Here is a 17,041-nt window from a genome sequence, read left to right as displayed (position 1 = left end):
GCAATGAATGACAGATTCGGAGAGCAGCAGATTAACTTAGATACTTGTACAAAAAAAAAAATGTATCAACATGTACATAGTAATTCTGGAAACATAAATGTACAAATAAATATACATTTTAACAAATTAATTTAAATGCTTGATCCTCAGGGAGTGGACCTTTGCAAAGCGAGGTGTCTCTGTCGCTGGCCATACCCAAGGGTTCAAAGAGCGAATGGTTAACATCCAACTGTATGGTTAATCTCTGCTATCTCCATATTTGAAAACCCGACCGAAAAGTATTGGCGCAAGCATTCAAGTACGCTTACGTGTATTTCTCGTAAGTTTCTGAGGGTTTTTTTTCCCCACAAATCTGCCACTTTATAAACTGGCAAATTTGCCACTTTAGAAAGTGGCAAATTTGTGAGTTTTTTTTTCTCTGAATATTGCCCCCATCCGCTAAAAATAAATAAATAAATAAATATATATATATATATATATATATATATATATATATATATATAATTAATTAAATACCTGGCCCTAATACACAGTCGTATGATTGACACTGTCAGAGGTTTGGAATGAAGATTTTGGTTGAACTTCAAATTGTCCGACTTTGGTGCCGTTCAGCTTTGCTGGTTTCTTTGTACAGTTTTGAATGATGCGGAATATCTTAAGCCTTGGAATAACAAATGGCAAGATTCCCGTCTTGACCCCGGAGAAACGCTGACAGATGTGCCGATTACGACGTTTTAAGGTCGAGGTCTCCTCAGCCCCCAGCGGATGGTGTCATGCAGTGCACACAGACACCCTGGACAGTGTCGGCCACAGCAACCCTCACAGGAATAGCGGAATGTTGCGTGTCAGTCAGTTACCATGGCGATGGCCTTGCGAACGGGACCCTGGGAATGTCATGGTGGACTCCTAACATCCTGTGTGTCACCCAAGTGTGGGTGTGCGCGCTCGGCGCTGTATACGTGCATTTAGGACTTGGTGGGTGCGGGGTCGTGTGGTCACATCTGTTGCTGCGTCTGTTTTCACGCTACTTTCATCCACGGCTGCGCTGTCTGAAGGCGAGGAAGTGTGAGAGTGCGTGTCTTCGAAGGCCTGAGTGAAAGTTGAGTCAAAGAGAGAGAACAGTCATAATAGGCTCGTGATATCAGCAACATACGAAAAATAAGCTTTGTATAAGACTTTCTCATCTGAATATCATACTGCTGTTTTCGTCACTAGTAGCACCGTCTCTTGGCATTTAAATGTACTCAATAACAAGCTTAAAAAAATATATGAAGACTTAATAGTTGGTCCAGTCATATACATTTTACCGGTAACTAAAATCAGTTTTGCTCATATTGTACACCAGCATCATTTTTACCAATTTTAATTGACATTGACACTTGATATTTTAATTACTTAAAAACTTGAAAGCCCCAAAAAATCATCAGCTAGTTAAATATAATAAAGTGACATTTTATTTCTTAGTTGGTAAAATAAAAATAAATCAATACTTAAAGTATCTCAATTTATTAATTCTATTGTATTTGAATACAATAGAATTGAATAGAAAAACTAGGGTGAGAAGCTCGGTCATCCAGGAGGGACTCAAGAGTCGAGCTGCTGCTCCTCCGCGTTGAGAGGAGCCAGCTGAGGTGGCTCGGGCATCTGGTTCGGATGTCTACTGGACGTCTCCCTGGAGAGGTGTTCCGGGCGTGTCCCACCAGCGGGAGGCCCCGGGGATGACCCAGGCACGCTGAGACCGTCTCTCGGCTGGCCTGGGAATGCTTTGGGATCCCGCCGGAGGAGCTGGTTGAAGTGGCTGGGGAGAGGGACGTCTGGGTTTCCCTCCTAAAAATGCTGCCCCCGCGACCCGACCTCGGATAAGCGGAAGAAGATGGATGGATCGATGAATGGATCGACAACTAGTCAACAGTTTTCAGCACAGTCGTTAGTAGAGCTGTCAAAATTAATTGTTTAAACGACAAGTAATCGATTATCAAATTAATCGACAACTATTTTAATAATCAAGTCATCGTTTGGGGCCATGTTTTTAATACACTGATTTCTGGAGTCCATCACAAAAGAAGACTGATTATCTTCTGTGTTTAATCAAAATAAGACATTTGCAAACATCTGTTTTTACTTTGGAAAACAATGACCGAACCGGTAACGTAGTACAACATCAATCCCCCCTTTTTTAAAATCACTATACTAATACGAAATATGAAATGAACACCAATCACTGGCTAATATATTGGTCAAGGAATGAATGCTTTTGTAATACACATTAATGCAAAATTAAAATGAATCCGATTAGTCGAGTAATTGACTCTAATAACATACGATAGTGATAGCACTAGTCGTTAGCATTTCCTCTCCACAGTCCACAAACATTTCTGTTGAATTTATAGAACGTCGGGCTTGTAATTGACAGGTGATCAGACAAGGAAGGGCTCACAAGTAGCATCCATCCAACCGAATAATATCCTGATATCAGTGTTGAACAGCGACGCAAGTGTTGCGATGTTGATGTGTCTTGTATCTTACAACTCCTATGATCAATAAAGTTCTTGGTGACAAAGATGTAGTTTGACTTTGCGCCGCTGCCCTCGCTCATCGCCCCCAGTACTGATTCACTGCTGATATGAATATTTTAAGGCTAGCGGCGATCGTAATAGCCGAAGCTAACCATGTTAACCGCTATTCACATTCACAAGCACCTTATTTTTGCACTCTCCGACCCGTGAAAATGAATGAAGACTGTGTCGCCTTGTTGGCAGCAAATTTCACAGCGCCATTGAGTGTTGCAGCTCAGCAATGGCGACAGACGATCAAGTCGAAAGTCCCTTGGAAATTGGCCGATTGGAAGATGAAATGCCCATAACACGTGACTCATCATCTTCCAAATTAACACTATTACGGAGTAAAGTCCAGTAGTCGACTAATTGGCTCAACCCATAGTATGCTATGCTATTTTTTACCTGACGTCTAAAGTCAACATCAGAAATGTCACGTGAGTACTTTTTAGCGCCATTCTTTTGAAAGTACCAACCACCGATGAACTTGATTTGTGTTGATTGTCATTTGCACAGAGCGTCGTGTGTTTGGAAATGTGGTCTCACTCTCAAGTTGCCGGATGAGGAAGTGTAAAAAAAAAAAAAAAAAAAAAATCACTCGAGGCTTTGTGGAAACGACCCAGCGAGACATGGGATCAGTCATTTGAGATGCTAATGAAAAACATCCCGCGGGGGGTGTTACTGTACACTTGCACTCAGTGAGTTTGTACCGCATGTAAACACGTGCGTGCGTGTGATGCCAGGTAGTGTCTCCGGAGCTCTTTTGAGTATTTATTCTTTGACATCTTTCGTAGCTTCGTGCTCATGTGTGGCCATCCCGCCAATAAACTCACCATCACCATCAACCCAGTTAACATCATGACTGTGTATGTGACCATTTATCGTGCGCATTATCTGGAGATGATCAGTCATCACCCTTCTCTGATCTTGCTCCCCCAGCGGAGTTGATTCACCATTTGGGTCTGTTGTGATGTGTTGCTCAACCACACAGACATCTGCTGCTTGTTTCTTCTCCTTCTTCTGCTTCCTCTTCGCGCCACATATGGTTCCTCAAAGTCATCGCAAGCTCATTCACATTCTCACTTATAAAATTCCTCGCCGTGAGTCACTCTCGCTAAGACAAAGATCTCAGTCGATGTTGCACCTGTGACTTTTTTTTTTTTTTTTTTCCCCCAAGGAGTTTATTTTTGGTTTGTTTGTTCATTGAGTGAGATGGTTGATCATCAAAATCTGCAGTTTGTAGTTATTTTAATTTGCCAAGGCTGAATTGTTAAAAACTGACGTATCAATAAACCTCATGCGGAACGGTTGCATGATGTAAAAGTTTTTGTTCTTGGTTTGATTGGTCACGTCTGAAAAGGGATGGAGGGATTCCATCCCAATGTTAGTGCTTAATGCACGTTGCCACAAGTGCAATCACTAATTCAAATGTCAGCGGGCAACACAAGCAATCTTATCAAACATATCGATCGCTGGCTTTGGGCCGAAACCTGATAAGTCACAATTTTGGTACATTTCATATTTCTTCAAAAATCGACTAATCTACACATTTTTGACCAATCTAAAGTGTTAAGAAAATGGATTGCTATTTTATGTATTTATTTTAGATTGTCATTGTAGTTGCATAACAAGTACATTTACCATAATTTCCGGACTATAGAGCGCACCTGATTATAAGCCGCACCAAGAACATTTCTAAAGGAAAAAGCATTTTGTACATACATAAGCTGCACCTGACTATAAGCTGCATGTGCCCACATTGAAACATGAGATATTTACAAAGAAAGACAGTACGCAGAAAGAGTTTTCAAAGGTTTAATAATGTACCTTAGCTTTTCTTTCCAAACAGTGCCTTTGACACGGCAGTAACAGTAGCAATACGGTAGTAATTAACAGGGCTGGTTAAAAATAACATACCGATAAAAGTCACTGACACTGAGACTTCTTGTATTTTCCATGATGAGGGTCTGTTCATGCTAATTTTATTCATGCACGAAGCGCCAAGTTACATTCAACTTGCATCTTCCTCGAAACATATATTCCACCTTTTCTGCTCGAGCGGCCGTTCGAAAATAATGCATAAATTAGCCGCATCATTGTATAAGCCGCAGGGTTGAAAGCGTCTGACAAAAGTTGCAGTTTATAGTCCGGAAATTACGGTGTGTACATATAAAAATATATAAAAAGTAGGGGTGTCACGATTCGCCAACTCCACGATTCGATTTAAATTTCGATTTTGGGGTCACGATTCGATTTTTTTTTCGATTTTTTTTTTTTTTTTTTTCGCTCCCCCACTTTATAACACAGAGGCATATGCTTCTGTAGGCTAAGGCTAGTCTATGATCATTGGTTCTATTCATTGTACAGTAAATCTTATTTCAAAAGATCGGCTACATATAGGTGATACAATTTCCATATTATTTTTGTGTAAATTTATGTAATATATGATAATTGACATTAGGCAGGAATGATCTAATTCAAAGAATTTATTTACAATATAAAGTTAACCGTCTTGTTCTTACTGAAGTGTAAAATAAAAAATAAAAAAACAAAAACAAAAAGTCACAGTGGGTGCCTGCCATCTATTGACTGTTTTTGGTTACAACAGTGTGCTGTGCGTTCCTCTTAAAATAATGTGCAATGTGCAACAACAACAAAAAATATATTGTATCCAAAGTCATGGAACAAATACAGCCTGAACAAACTATATCCCAACATTTACAGTTGCTGGGCATACTGTAGCGTGGTTCAAGTACACTAATTAAATGTTTGAATCCAGCGTTTTCCAAGGCTGCAGGTCTGCTGCTATAAATAGACCTATGGATCTGGCGTTTCGCGCGAGCTGAAGTGTGTGGAAGTTTCACTGTAAATGAGGATGAAATAGTTGGTTGGACCGTTGTTTTCCCACTTCTAGTTGAATTTGATAAATCTAAATCTTTGTGATGCCTGCGTAAATGTCCCGTCATGTTTGTCGTGTTTCCCGTTGTTATAGGCTGGCGGCTCGGGCCCGCCGCCGGCTCCGCTCCCCTAGTATGTATGTGTGTGTTTGTGTCGGCTGGTGCCCGTATAATGGTACTTCAGTTTGAATGCGCCAGCGCGACACTCTGATTGGAGGACTGTGCCAGCGCGACGCTATTGTGTATCCGTGTATTATACCCCTATTGGTTAATGTTGTTTCTCCTCCGTTCTGTCAGTTCTGTCAAATGCGGTTATTATTTGTTCACCTTCCACTTTCACTCCCTTGTCAAACCCCTGCCTGAAATTTCAATTAAAACTACTCAGATGTTAAAGTCGACCCGTGTTTATCTACTCTATATTTTCTGTTATTGTGTTACTTCCCTTCCCCTTGACGAGCCGGGCGTAACACCGTGGCCGAGTACAGTACGCGCACATAGCATATCTTGCAACTGTGGTCTTTTTATCGACAACGTGAACGTTGTCGACATAACTCACCGGGAACGCAAAATGTTTCCAAACTGGTGACGAGAGAAGCGGGAGCGGCTTGAAGCACCATTGCTGTGTCTGTCCGCGCTTGCCATCATGACTGCAGGAGAAGTCAGCTAACAAGTGCCGTTAGCTAGTAGCTGAATGGCTGCGTCTCATTTGCTTTCCTGGGAGGTGGCGGTGGCGGCGGTGGCGGCGGGCGCGGGGGGGGGGCATCGAATCGTGTGTCCTCTCTTCTATTTCGATGCTCGAAATCGTGACGTAATTTCGATCGATTTCGATAAAAAATCGAAATCGTGACACCCTTAATAAAAAGTCAAAGCAGTGTTATTTTATTTATTTTTTTACAGTGTTTTTCTTCACAAAAAAAGTAACAATAAGAATACCATTAAAGTGCCGGATCGATAAGTAGTTTTGCTAAGAGTAGTAGGATTGTCAAAATGCTAACGAGACCATCCCCATTTATATATAAACCTAGTTTAACATGAAAATAAAAAATTGAATGAAGATTGGGGTCCGCCGTGTTAACAAAACATGCTAAAAAACAGTTTGGCTAGGTCAACAAAATAATACCAAGATGTTAAATGTACAATATGTAAAGGAAGTAAAGAAAATCTGAGCTTGGTGATGTGAGTGACTAGGGGTGTTAAAAAAAAATTGATTCGGCGATATATCGCGATACTACATCGCGCGATTCTCGAATCGATTCAATAAAAAAAAATCTTTTTTTTTTATTTTTTATTTTTTTTTTTTTTTTAAGAGCTCAGAATTGTTCATTCGGTAGTCTTACCGATTCAACGTCTTATCATCATTGCCTTTTTTGTGTGTGTGTGTGTGTGTGTGTGTGTGTGTGTGTGTGTGTGTGTGTGTGTGTGTGTGTGTGTGAATCGATTTTTAAACTTCCATTTTTAATGGAAAAATATTCAACAAAACGTCTGACATTCGGGTTAGGATTCACACCTTGAGCATGGAAGAATGTTATATGAACGGAACATTAAGCCTTAATATTTTATTTTAATGCTGTTCAAACATAAAACAGATTACAACCTCTATAAGACTGAAATTTCAGATAAATAAATAATACATTTTCATATAAATCTTACACTCTACAAGCTTACTGATTAGTATTTTCTAAATTTGAATGGAAAAAAATCGCAACAATCGATTTATAAATTCGTATCGGGATTAATCGGTATCGAATCGAATCGTGACCTGTGAATCGTGATACGAATCGAATCGTCAGGTACTAGGCAATTCACACCCCTATTAGTGACGGATTTTTATTTATTTTTTCCCAAATTCGTCGCCTTTACTTTCATTTGATGATTTTTCTTCTACGAGCTTTGGCAATTAGCACATTAAATCACATGTTCACAGACTTAATATTTGAAGTGTAAAAAAAAAAAAAAAAAAAGAAGTCCTTGGTGAAAAAGTCAGATATGTTGGTGCAACTTCACTTTTATTCACTTCCTCATTATCACATAATGAGTCATTTCCCCCACCTCCACCCCCCACCTCTGTGTCAGCACACGTCTCGTCGACAATATTCAGACGCTGCGGTTGAGACACTCGACGCACTGACTGATGGCGCCCATTCACAAAAACTGGCCATCTGAGCAAATCGAGCGGCTGCACACGCTTAATCTGCTCTGTGCTCGTGTGTACGTGTGCGTGTCTGTGTGTAGGATTACCATCGACATTCCTCAGGCTCACACGCTGTCACATGGACTCAGACTCATCCGGCGCACAAAAGCCCTGGAATCTGTCGTCCCTCTGCTCTCCATCATTCCCTCCTTCGCCCCCCCCCCCAACACCGTCTCTCTCGCCGTCTCGTCTGTTTCCTTTTGACGCTTTTGTTCTCTCACGCCACTCCGACTCCCGACCCCCCCCCCCCCTTTTTTACAGTTCTTCGCCGCGTTCCCCGGTGTACAGCATGTTGCCCTATGAGCTCCCGTGTTGATTCTAGAGAGGCATGCGAGCCTCGTTCGTCTGTGCGCCATATTTGGATGGGAGGAAGTTGTAGCAGAGCGGTGAGGGAGCGATGATTGTTCAACTTGTTTGCCACAAGTTCACTAAACGCAGTTGGAAGTGGTTGGATAAGAGATACTGTAGCGCTGGGTATCGATTTGAATTTCCTCAATCAATTCGATTCACAAGAGTCCAGTTTGATTCTATTTCGATTTTTCCCAGTTCGATTCACTTCAGTTAATGAAAGTAACATTATAAGTGTTACACAAACGTTGACATCAGCAAAGATCATAAAAATATTTTCATAGTTCTAATTGAATAATTGTAAATATGAACTTAAAATATTCTGAATTGTCTCAAAGTAAGTAAGTAAGTCAGGTCTTTCATAAATTTAAGAAAGTACTTTTAAATTCATGTGAACAGTAAATTTAAATTAAACAGTAAGATACAAAAAAAAATCAGCCTTTAAAATTCTGTTTTATTAAGAATTTATGGGGAAAACAATGAGATTTAAATAATCGATTCATGTTTTTATGAATTGATATTGGACTTGAAAAGGAAAATTGATTCAATATTGATTGATTTATTTTTTTCTTAATTATTGTATGTAATTACGTACCATAATCACACTATGGCATTGTTTGGACGACATCATTGATGCTTAATTTAATTAGCAGATTTTTTTTCCCCTGAACACCATCGAGTACAAAGTGTACTATTATTTTTATTTAGATGTAGTGTTTGTGTACACAAATATTGCCAAAAGAAAAAAATATGCATATCATCGGGCCAAAACCTGAGAAGTCACCATTTGCTAAATTTCATATTGTTTGTGGGTGTCAAATTATTGACCACTCTGAAGTGTTGAAAATGGCTTGCTCTCTTTGACGAGGCAATGTTAATGCTTAAACAAGCATGTTGTTTTGTGGGCTGTCTCTTGAAAATTGAGTATTGTACAGTTTTGGCCCGGCACCAGCGATATTTACGTTTTATAGTGTGCAATATTAATTGAACATCAAACTAAAGAAAATCGTGGCTGGTAGAGGAACATTTGATCAATAAATGCTGAAAATATGCCGATCATTTGAAAGCCATTGAGGTGATAACAGCCTACAACAACCTCAGGGCTGTCGAATCCGTTTGAAAGAAGGCGCAATGATTTATACGGAGGTGAAGGCAGACCAAGATGGACACAAGAAATCCAAAAATGTGCGTTTGTGAGAACACACTGGCGCGATGTCAAATGTCAGCAGAGCTGCCGAGCCCACACATCCGACGGAGCGCCAACATGGCCGCCGGCGTAAACACGCACACGGATGGATGAGTCGGCCAGCCGCCCGTGCGGGCTCTCTGCGGTGAAAGGTGGCAGCTGACAATAACGCGTGCAGGCGTGCGAGTCGGACAGTCGTGAGAGGTTAAAGCGTGTAATTCATATGTTTGGTGTCGTGCGTCCCAGCGCGCCCGACGGGTGTGGGAGGGAAATGAGGGGAAGTCGTCATGCAATGATGACCATCAGAAATCATCCGCGAGCTCACATCACCGGGCGGCCTTCACGGCGACAAGAATTTGAGTGTGACTTGCATTCCCGTGAAGCTGTTTGCGGACATGTTTTCATTTGGATGAATGGCCGTCACTGTCTGTGTGTCTCGTAGGCCTCCGCTCCCAAACTGACGACTCACTGCTCCGATATCCAAGAGGTCCGTCGCTGCAACCGGCTGGAGATGCCCGACAACTTAAACACGTTTGTTTTAAAGGTCTGTCTTCGTTTTATGAGAAGCCATGTGGCCTTCACTGTTATTGTCTGCCTCTGTTTAAAAAAAAAAAGCCCCTTTGTCGTCCTCCGAAAGGTTAACTGCGGCAGTTTGATATTTGAGACGGACAACGACCAGCAGGTCAGCTCCTGGACCACAGAGATTAAAGAATGCATCAGCAACAGGTGGGAAACACCATGGAAACAACATGGCGTTCAACTGTCAAATGTTTCGTTGGGCTGGAGTTTGAAAAAAATACTTTGAAAAAATTAGTGTTCAAAGCAGGCCTGCAAAAAAAAAAAAAAAAAAAAAAAGGATTCTGAAACTGGACTTCATTACATGAAGAATATGGAGAACCAAAAAGGCCAAAATGAATACATATTTTCATATATATTTTTTCATATATATTTAGATTATTTATTTTAGGACCACAGACAACTTAAAAATAATAATAAATAGGACCACCAGGCAATTATTATTTTTTTTGTAGGACCACCAGGCAGCTTTTGATTTTATTTTATGTATTTATGTATTTATTTATTTATTTATTTATTTATTTTGAAACAAATTTATGGACTCCCAGGCAACTTTTTTTTTCTTTTTTTTTTTTTAACTTTAGGCCCGCAAGGCAATTATTATTATTCTTTTCCCCCCTCTTTAGGACCACCATGCAATTTTTTTTTAGGGCCACCGGGCAACAATGTTTATTTATTCATGTATTTATTTATTGACTGACTACCATGCAACTTAAAAAAATAATAATAATTAGGAGTCGGACCAACAGGCATTTTTTTATTTTTTTTATTTTTTTTTGGTCCTCAATAGCAGCGTGTATACTTAAGTTGGACTTGCAAGAGGAAGTGTGGGGGAGGTCCGATTGCTCAGGAGAATATCCAAATCTTTCTCATTTCTGCAGATGTCCAGTTGAAGTGCACGCGCGCACACACACACACAGTTCAAAGTTCATCCTTGACTCGTGTGAAACAACAGATTACACCACAAGTAGAAATACACGAGTCATGATGTATTTAGGAAATTGAACCAAACAGGTGTGATGTTGAAACAAGAGGCCCTTCTGCGTCATGGAACATAACTCAAACATTTTGAGTAATTGTGATATATGTCCTATAATTATTGCTTATTTAGAGAAACATTCATTTGCAGCAAATGATGTGTATGTTATTCAGGTTGAGCAGTGTGGATCTGGAGTCCCTCCCCTCCCCGGCTGACAGCGGCGTATCGACCAATCACAGGCCAAGCTCAGAGTCTGGGAGTCAAATTGATTGGCGGCCCGCTTCGTCTCACCTGGCTCCCCAAACGCGACCCGTCACAATTAGCTGTATGCTTTTTTGTTTTTGTTTTGTCTCTTGTGTTTACAATTCACTTGATTGTAGTTGTCGAATGAATCAATCAAGCAGTTTTCCTCCGAATTGATAGTAAGGTTGCAAAAATGAAAATTCTTCCTCGGTGTTCCTCGTCCTGCTCAGGCCCAGTCACCCTGGCTCTGCCCGAGCCCCTCATCCACAAGACGGATCACTTCCTGTTCTCGTACCCGTGGTTCCACGGGCACATCTCGCGCGTCAAGGCCGCCCACCTGGTTCAGAGCTCGGGGGCCGAGGGCCACGGCGTCTTTCTGGTGCGTCAGAGCGAGACGCGGCGAGGAGACTACGTCCTCACCTTCAACTACCAAGGAAAAGCCAAGGTGCGCCTGGAAGCCTGACGCAAACGCCATTTATTCGGGGTACCGTTCTGACCCGCCGTTTGTTTGCATGTGCGTTGCAGCACCTGCGCCTCTCGCTGACCGAGTGGGGGCAGTGCAGGGTGCAGCACCTGCGCTTCCCCTCCGTCATGGAAATGCTCAGCCACTTCCGCCTCTTCCCCATCCCGCTGGAGTGCGGATCCGCCGGCGCCGTCACGCTCTCCAGCTTCGTCGTGGCCGGCTCCAGCCCGCCGGCGCAGGGTGAGGAGTAGGACCCGCCTACAAACTAAAAATCTATTATGGGATGCTGCGTTGTATCCAGCAGACAAACTGGTGGTCATTTTGGTAGTAAGGTTATGACAATTCATTATTTTTATATTTGAGTGGACTTTTCAAAAATCCAAGTTGAACATTTGGACATCAAAAGTATGGAGCAGGTCAAATTGAGGTCACTGGAAAGTTTGTTTATTGTGTATTATTGTAATAATAATTATTATTATTGCTGTTTTAGGTTCAACCTTGAATTGTGAAACACTTGGCACCAGGAAACTTTTTTTTGTTTTAGAATCAGCAGGCAACTTTTGTTTGTTTATTTATTTACTTATTTTTAAGACCACCAGGCAACCTTATTTATTCATTTATTTATTTACTTATTTATTTATTTACTTACTTACTTACTTATTTACATATTTTTAGGACCACCAGGCAACTATATTTGTTTATTTATTTTAGGATCATGAATACTAAATATAATTTAAAAAAATAATTAAAAAAATAATAATAAATAGGACCACCAGGCAACTTATTTATTTATTTATTTATTTATTTATTTATTTATTTAGGACCGCAAGGCAACGTTTTTTTTTGTTTTTTGTGTGTGTGTGTGTGTGTGTGTGTGTGTGGTTTTTTTTTGTTTTTGTTTTTTTTTGGACCACCACACTTTATTTATTTATTTACTTACTTATTACTTATTTATTTATATATTTTAGGACCAAGGACAACTTAAAAATAATAATTAGGACCACCAGGCAACTATTTATTGATTGATTGATTGATTTTGATCCACCGGGCAATTATTTTTTTATTTATTTTTTTTATTAATTTTTTTTTTTTTTTAGGACCATCAGGCAATTAAAAAAAAAATAATAATAAATAATATGAACCACCATGCACATATTTTTTTTTTTTTTTGAGTGTAGGACCACAAGGTAACTTTAATGAATAAATAAATAATAAATATGAACCACCAGGGTTTTTATTTTTTGAGTGTAGGACCACCAGGCAACTTTTTGTATAAGTGTATTAGTTGCCATGTTTGTGATGTGTTTTTATTTTTGGTCTTGGTGTGTCAGGTCAGCTCTCTGGCGCCCTCTTGGTGCCATTCTCGCTACACCGCTGGAACTCGGAGCCCAACTTGGCCCACTGCGGCTCATCTCGCTGCAGCCAGCCGCCCTCCTCTTCCTCCTCCTCCTCCTCCTCATCCTCCTCGTCGTCCTGCGCCGCCACAGGAGCTTCCGGCCCGCAGCCGCCTCGCCGCGCCGCCCCGCCCCCGCCGCCGTTGTCAACCGCCGCCGCCTCTAACCCCCTGCGGCGCAGCGAGTCGGCGGGCCGGCGGCCGCCGCTCCGCCACGCCAACCCGCCCGTCATCCCCCAGCGGGACTCGGACTACGAGCTGGAGCCCGAGCGCGGACGCAAGCGGGCCATCGACAACCAGTACATGTTGCTCTGACGTCCGCACTGAATGTATTTTGACGTTTGGGAGGGGCGCGTCGTCTTTTAGCCCGGCAAGCAAAAACTCTTTTTCTACTTTTTCTAAAGGTAAACTTTTGAAAGTTGGCTTTGAGCAGCGCTAGTTTAGCACGCGTCACAGATTGATTGAAATTGACCGTTTTTTAAATTTATGTTGGCCTTCGTTACTTTGCCGACGCTAGATCACTTTTTTTTTCTTTTTTTTTTTAACCAAAAAAGACTTTCATTGTTGTCACAATGTGAGGCCAACGCTCACTTTCTTATCTAAACACAAACAAGCAAGCACTCTTCTTTCTCGTTCGCCTTCGGATGCTCTGTCACAACATTTCTCTTATTTCCACTTTTTTTTTTTTTCTTTCTGTGAAAGCAGCAAAGTGGCCAAAGTCAGCAAGCGCAATCGAAAACGGATGCGTGGTTTGTTCTATTTGGACAAGATGCGTATGTTTTGTCTCCACGTATTTTCTCAAGCAATCTATATGAAAGAAGAAAAAAAAAAATCAACCAGGCCTTCTTTCACACAGAGACCCTGCAAAATTGGCCATCAAATTGAGGTTCGAGGTCCTTTCATGCAGAGATCATGCAAAATGAATCCGCTTTGACACAGAATCCTGCGCACACTTCCACAAATGCATTAACTTGTGCCTGTTGTGGTTCTCGCCTTTTTCGCAGAGATCCTTCAAAATTGTGACGCTCCACCATTTTAGGATTCTTCGACTCGGCTATTTCGGCACGGGTGCGCTTTCACGCGGCAACACAGCATCCCACAATGATAAAATGGGAAAATTCTTGTCAGACAATTGCTAATAGTGGGAGAAATGAGTGTCATTTTAGTGGAAAACCTTTCAGCTAGGTTAGGGGTGTCAAACGTGCGGCCCGTGGGCCAAATGAGGCCCGCAAAGGGGTTTCATCTGGCCTGCGTGATGGTCTTGTAAAGTAAAAAAGGAGTAACATCGGGCCCAAATCAAAACATTTCTTTGTAGTTTCACAACCGGAAATCATGGTAAAAATTACCACGTTCCATTTGTCTTTTCATTTTTTTGGAACAATATATTTCCTGTTGAACCCCACTATTTAGGGCTGGCCCTTTTTAAGTTATACACCATAATTTATATATATAATATATTTTCCTCAATGCTAATATGAGTTTGACACCCCTTCGCTAGGTTGTCATCTGTCATCCGTTTTACGCAGAACTCAGCAAAGTTAACACGGAGACTCAGCATCCCGCACTGGCATAAAGAGTGATGTCAGCATCGCGCAGAGATTTGCAGCAACAGTTCAGACTTCACATTGCAGAATACACTCACAGTGGATATAAAAAGTCTACACACCCCTGTTCAAAATGTTTCTCAACATTAACTCATTTGCTCCCATATTTATTTTAAATGTTACCAAGCTCCCAAAGGCATTTTTTTTTTTATATATTTTTTATGCTCTCATACAGAAGGCTTTGATGCAGCCTCTGAACTGAAGAGAATGGTAATTGCATTGGAAGTTATTACAAAAACGGCCAGCAGGTGGCAGGAGAGTATAAGAGATCAACCGGGGCCATGTTGCAACAAGCTCTTTTCCCCACCGTTTTAAACAGATTTGAGAATAATGATGAAACTTAGATATATTCTAATGCTAATTGCTACAATACGGAAACTGATAGAAATGTACTTTTGTTTTCCCGATGAAAGAGGAGACTTCAATCTTTCTTTTGGTAGGTTCAGTGTTTTAAAAGCAATAGAACACAATATTCTGTGCAATATTCAGTCGGTGGAAACGAGTGAATGAGTTAATGGGATGTATAACCTGTACAAATCAATAATAATAATAATAATAATATATATATATATATATATATATATATATGTTTTTTGTTTTTTTTCTCAACAGGTAAGGACAAGTACAGTTGGTATATTTATAATGAGTTACAGGACACTATAATGGAAAAATTTACAACTGGAATTCGCATGGGTGTGTAGACTAATTTATATCCGCTGTAGGTGATCACAGCTCTAAATTGGCTTCAGTTGGAAAAGGTGGTGAAATGCTAATATGCTCAAATATTTCACTTCCAAGCTTTAGTCACACTTTAGTCCAAAATCAACAAAACCGGGCTTAGGGGGGGGGGACATAATGGTCAATTCATTCAAATTTTTGGTTCGGTTGCGCAACCATCTTACAACATACCACCACCACCAAAAAAAAAAAAAAAAACTAAGTTGATAACCGATCATTTTGTGTCTTTTGGATGGATGTCGCTGGCATAGATAGACGACATTAACGAACGAAAGCTTTTCACGTTCACTAAGTTTCGCTGTTAGGAAGTATTTCCTGTATTTGTGACCCGAGTGTTTCGTGGTGCGTTCGAGTATGTGCACATTTTCTTTGGGTGCGTTATGAAAGTGGGAGTGTTTGTTTTCTTTTTAAAACATGTCCAACTCTACTTTTTTTTTTTTTTTTTATAAACAGACGGGTAGCATTAACAGTTTGGTGTGCGACGTCACCATGACTACAAATGACCAAATCTACGTCCGCCACGCTTTATTTTGGTAGCAATGGGATGTCTTAACACTAACGCACGTCCTGTTTTTTTCCCCCCGTTTTTTTTTTCTTTTGGCACTTCAAGAAAATGGACGACGGTGATGTTGTTCTTGCAACTGTAACATGTTGACCCATCACGAGTCGTCTCTTCGCTTTAAAGATAAATAGTGTGTCGTGCAATATTGATTCCACATAACCACAATGTTCTCATGCTATATATCTTTTTTTTTTTTTTCTTTTTTTTTTAAATCAGAGGTGGGGAACCTTTTATATTTTCTAGTCCTCTGAGGGCAAACAAAAAATTTAATTGAACAAATATGATGCAACAAGTGTTGATTGTTCAATATGATGAGCGTTGGTGGGTTAAGTGTTTTCTTAATATATAGAACAGTTCCTCTGAGGTTTGTTTTATTTTATTTTTTTAAGTATTTCTCCATGTTGGGTTCCCCAGCTCTGCTTTAAGTCTTCTTATCAAAGTTGCTTCAGCCACCCTTTTTTTTTTTTTTCTTTTTTTTTAAATCACCACGATGATGGTTTGATGCCATTGTGCCTTTTGAGTTGATCTGAAAATGTCCCGTTAAATAATTGAACATGTTCTCAATACTGTTTGTGTTTACCTCAGCACTGTAAAGCTCCCCATGACCGTCACCACAAAGCTTTTGAATGAAGATGTTGTCTTTGTGTTCGCAATCCCTTTTCATTCAGTTGTAAGCCTTCTAAATTATATATCAACTGTACATTGGACTCCTGTCTTTTTTTTTTTGTTTTTTTGTTTTTTGTAAAAATAAACCTAACCAGTCAGCAAATTAGAGACTCCTTCCACCCGGTGTGGCTTTCAAGCAAAGGTGTAGTTTGCCATTACGCAAGGCAGGCAATTGCTTGTGGCCCCTTAGCCAGCAGGGGCCCCCAGAGGACTAACAGATTTGACGCAAACCGCATATTCTTCAAATTAGCGGTTAGGTAGGTGCAGCAATGACAATTGAACATCTCAAATTCCCTAAGTCAGGTGTTGTTTTTTCCCCTTAAAAAAAAAAAAGAAAGAAAGAAAACAACCATGGTTGATTAAGACTAAGACTGATTATTTTTTTTTAGACGATCATGAAGCTAAGCTTTTATTTAAAAAAAAAAAAAAAAAAAAAGCATGTATAGTAAGACATTTTTAAATTTCCTGTATTTTTTTACTCAGAATGATTCTTACTAAAGCTAAACTAAAACAAGTTAGTCGAATGAAGCACAATTAATGGTTATTGTTTATTGAAGATGCAGATGTGCAATTTTAAAATGACTACGTTATACTTCCGAATGTCTGCCGGGACACCCGATCCCTTCTTGCTTGGGGCCCC

At 40.4% G+C, this 17,041-nt stretch overlaps 1 protein-coding gene across 1 annotated transcript in view; it reads left to right on the top strand.

The window, feature by feature from the left end:
- The window catches only part of sh2b3 (SH2B adaptor protein 3), a 39,677-nt gene extending 23,242 nt beyond the window's left edge, over positions 1-16,435 (top strand). Inside the window, exons 3-8 of the mRNA XM_077522853.1 lie at positions 9,620-9,721; positions 9,815-9,903; positions 10,906-11,057; positions 11,206-11,420; positions 11,501-11,678; positions 12,770-16,435. Coding sequence (XP_077378979.1) covers positions 9,620-9,721; positions 9,815-9,903; positions 10,906-11,057; positions 11,206-11,420; positions 11,501-11,678; positions 12,770-13,146 — 1,113 coding nt within the window. The 3' untranslated portion in view covers positions 13,147-16,435. The remainder of the gene's footprint in view (positions 1-9,619; positions 9,722-9,814; positions 9,904-10,905; positions 11,058-11,205; positions 11,421-11,500; positions 11,679-12,769) is intronic.
- Positions 16,436-17,041: the final 606 nt, after the last annotated feature.

The sequence above is a fragment of the Festucalex cinctus genome, chromosome 5 (assembly GCF_051991245.1).
Source record: "Festucalex cinctus isolate MCC-2025b chromosome 5, RoL_Fcin_1.0, whole genome shotgun sequence".
Classification (NCBI taxonomy): domain Eukaryota; kingdom Metazoa; phylum Chordata; class Actinopteri; order Syngnathiformes; family Syngnathidae; genus Festucalex; species Festucalex cinctus.
The sequence above is the reverse complement of the archived record's forward strand: the minus strand, read 5'-3'. Positions and strand labels throughout refer to the sequence as shown.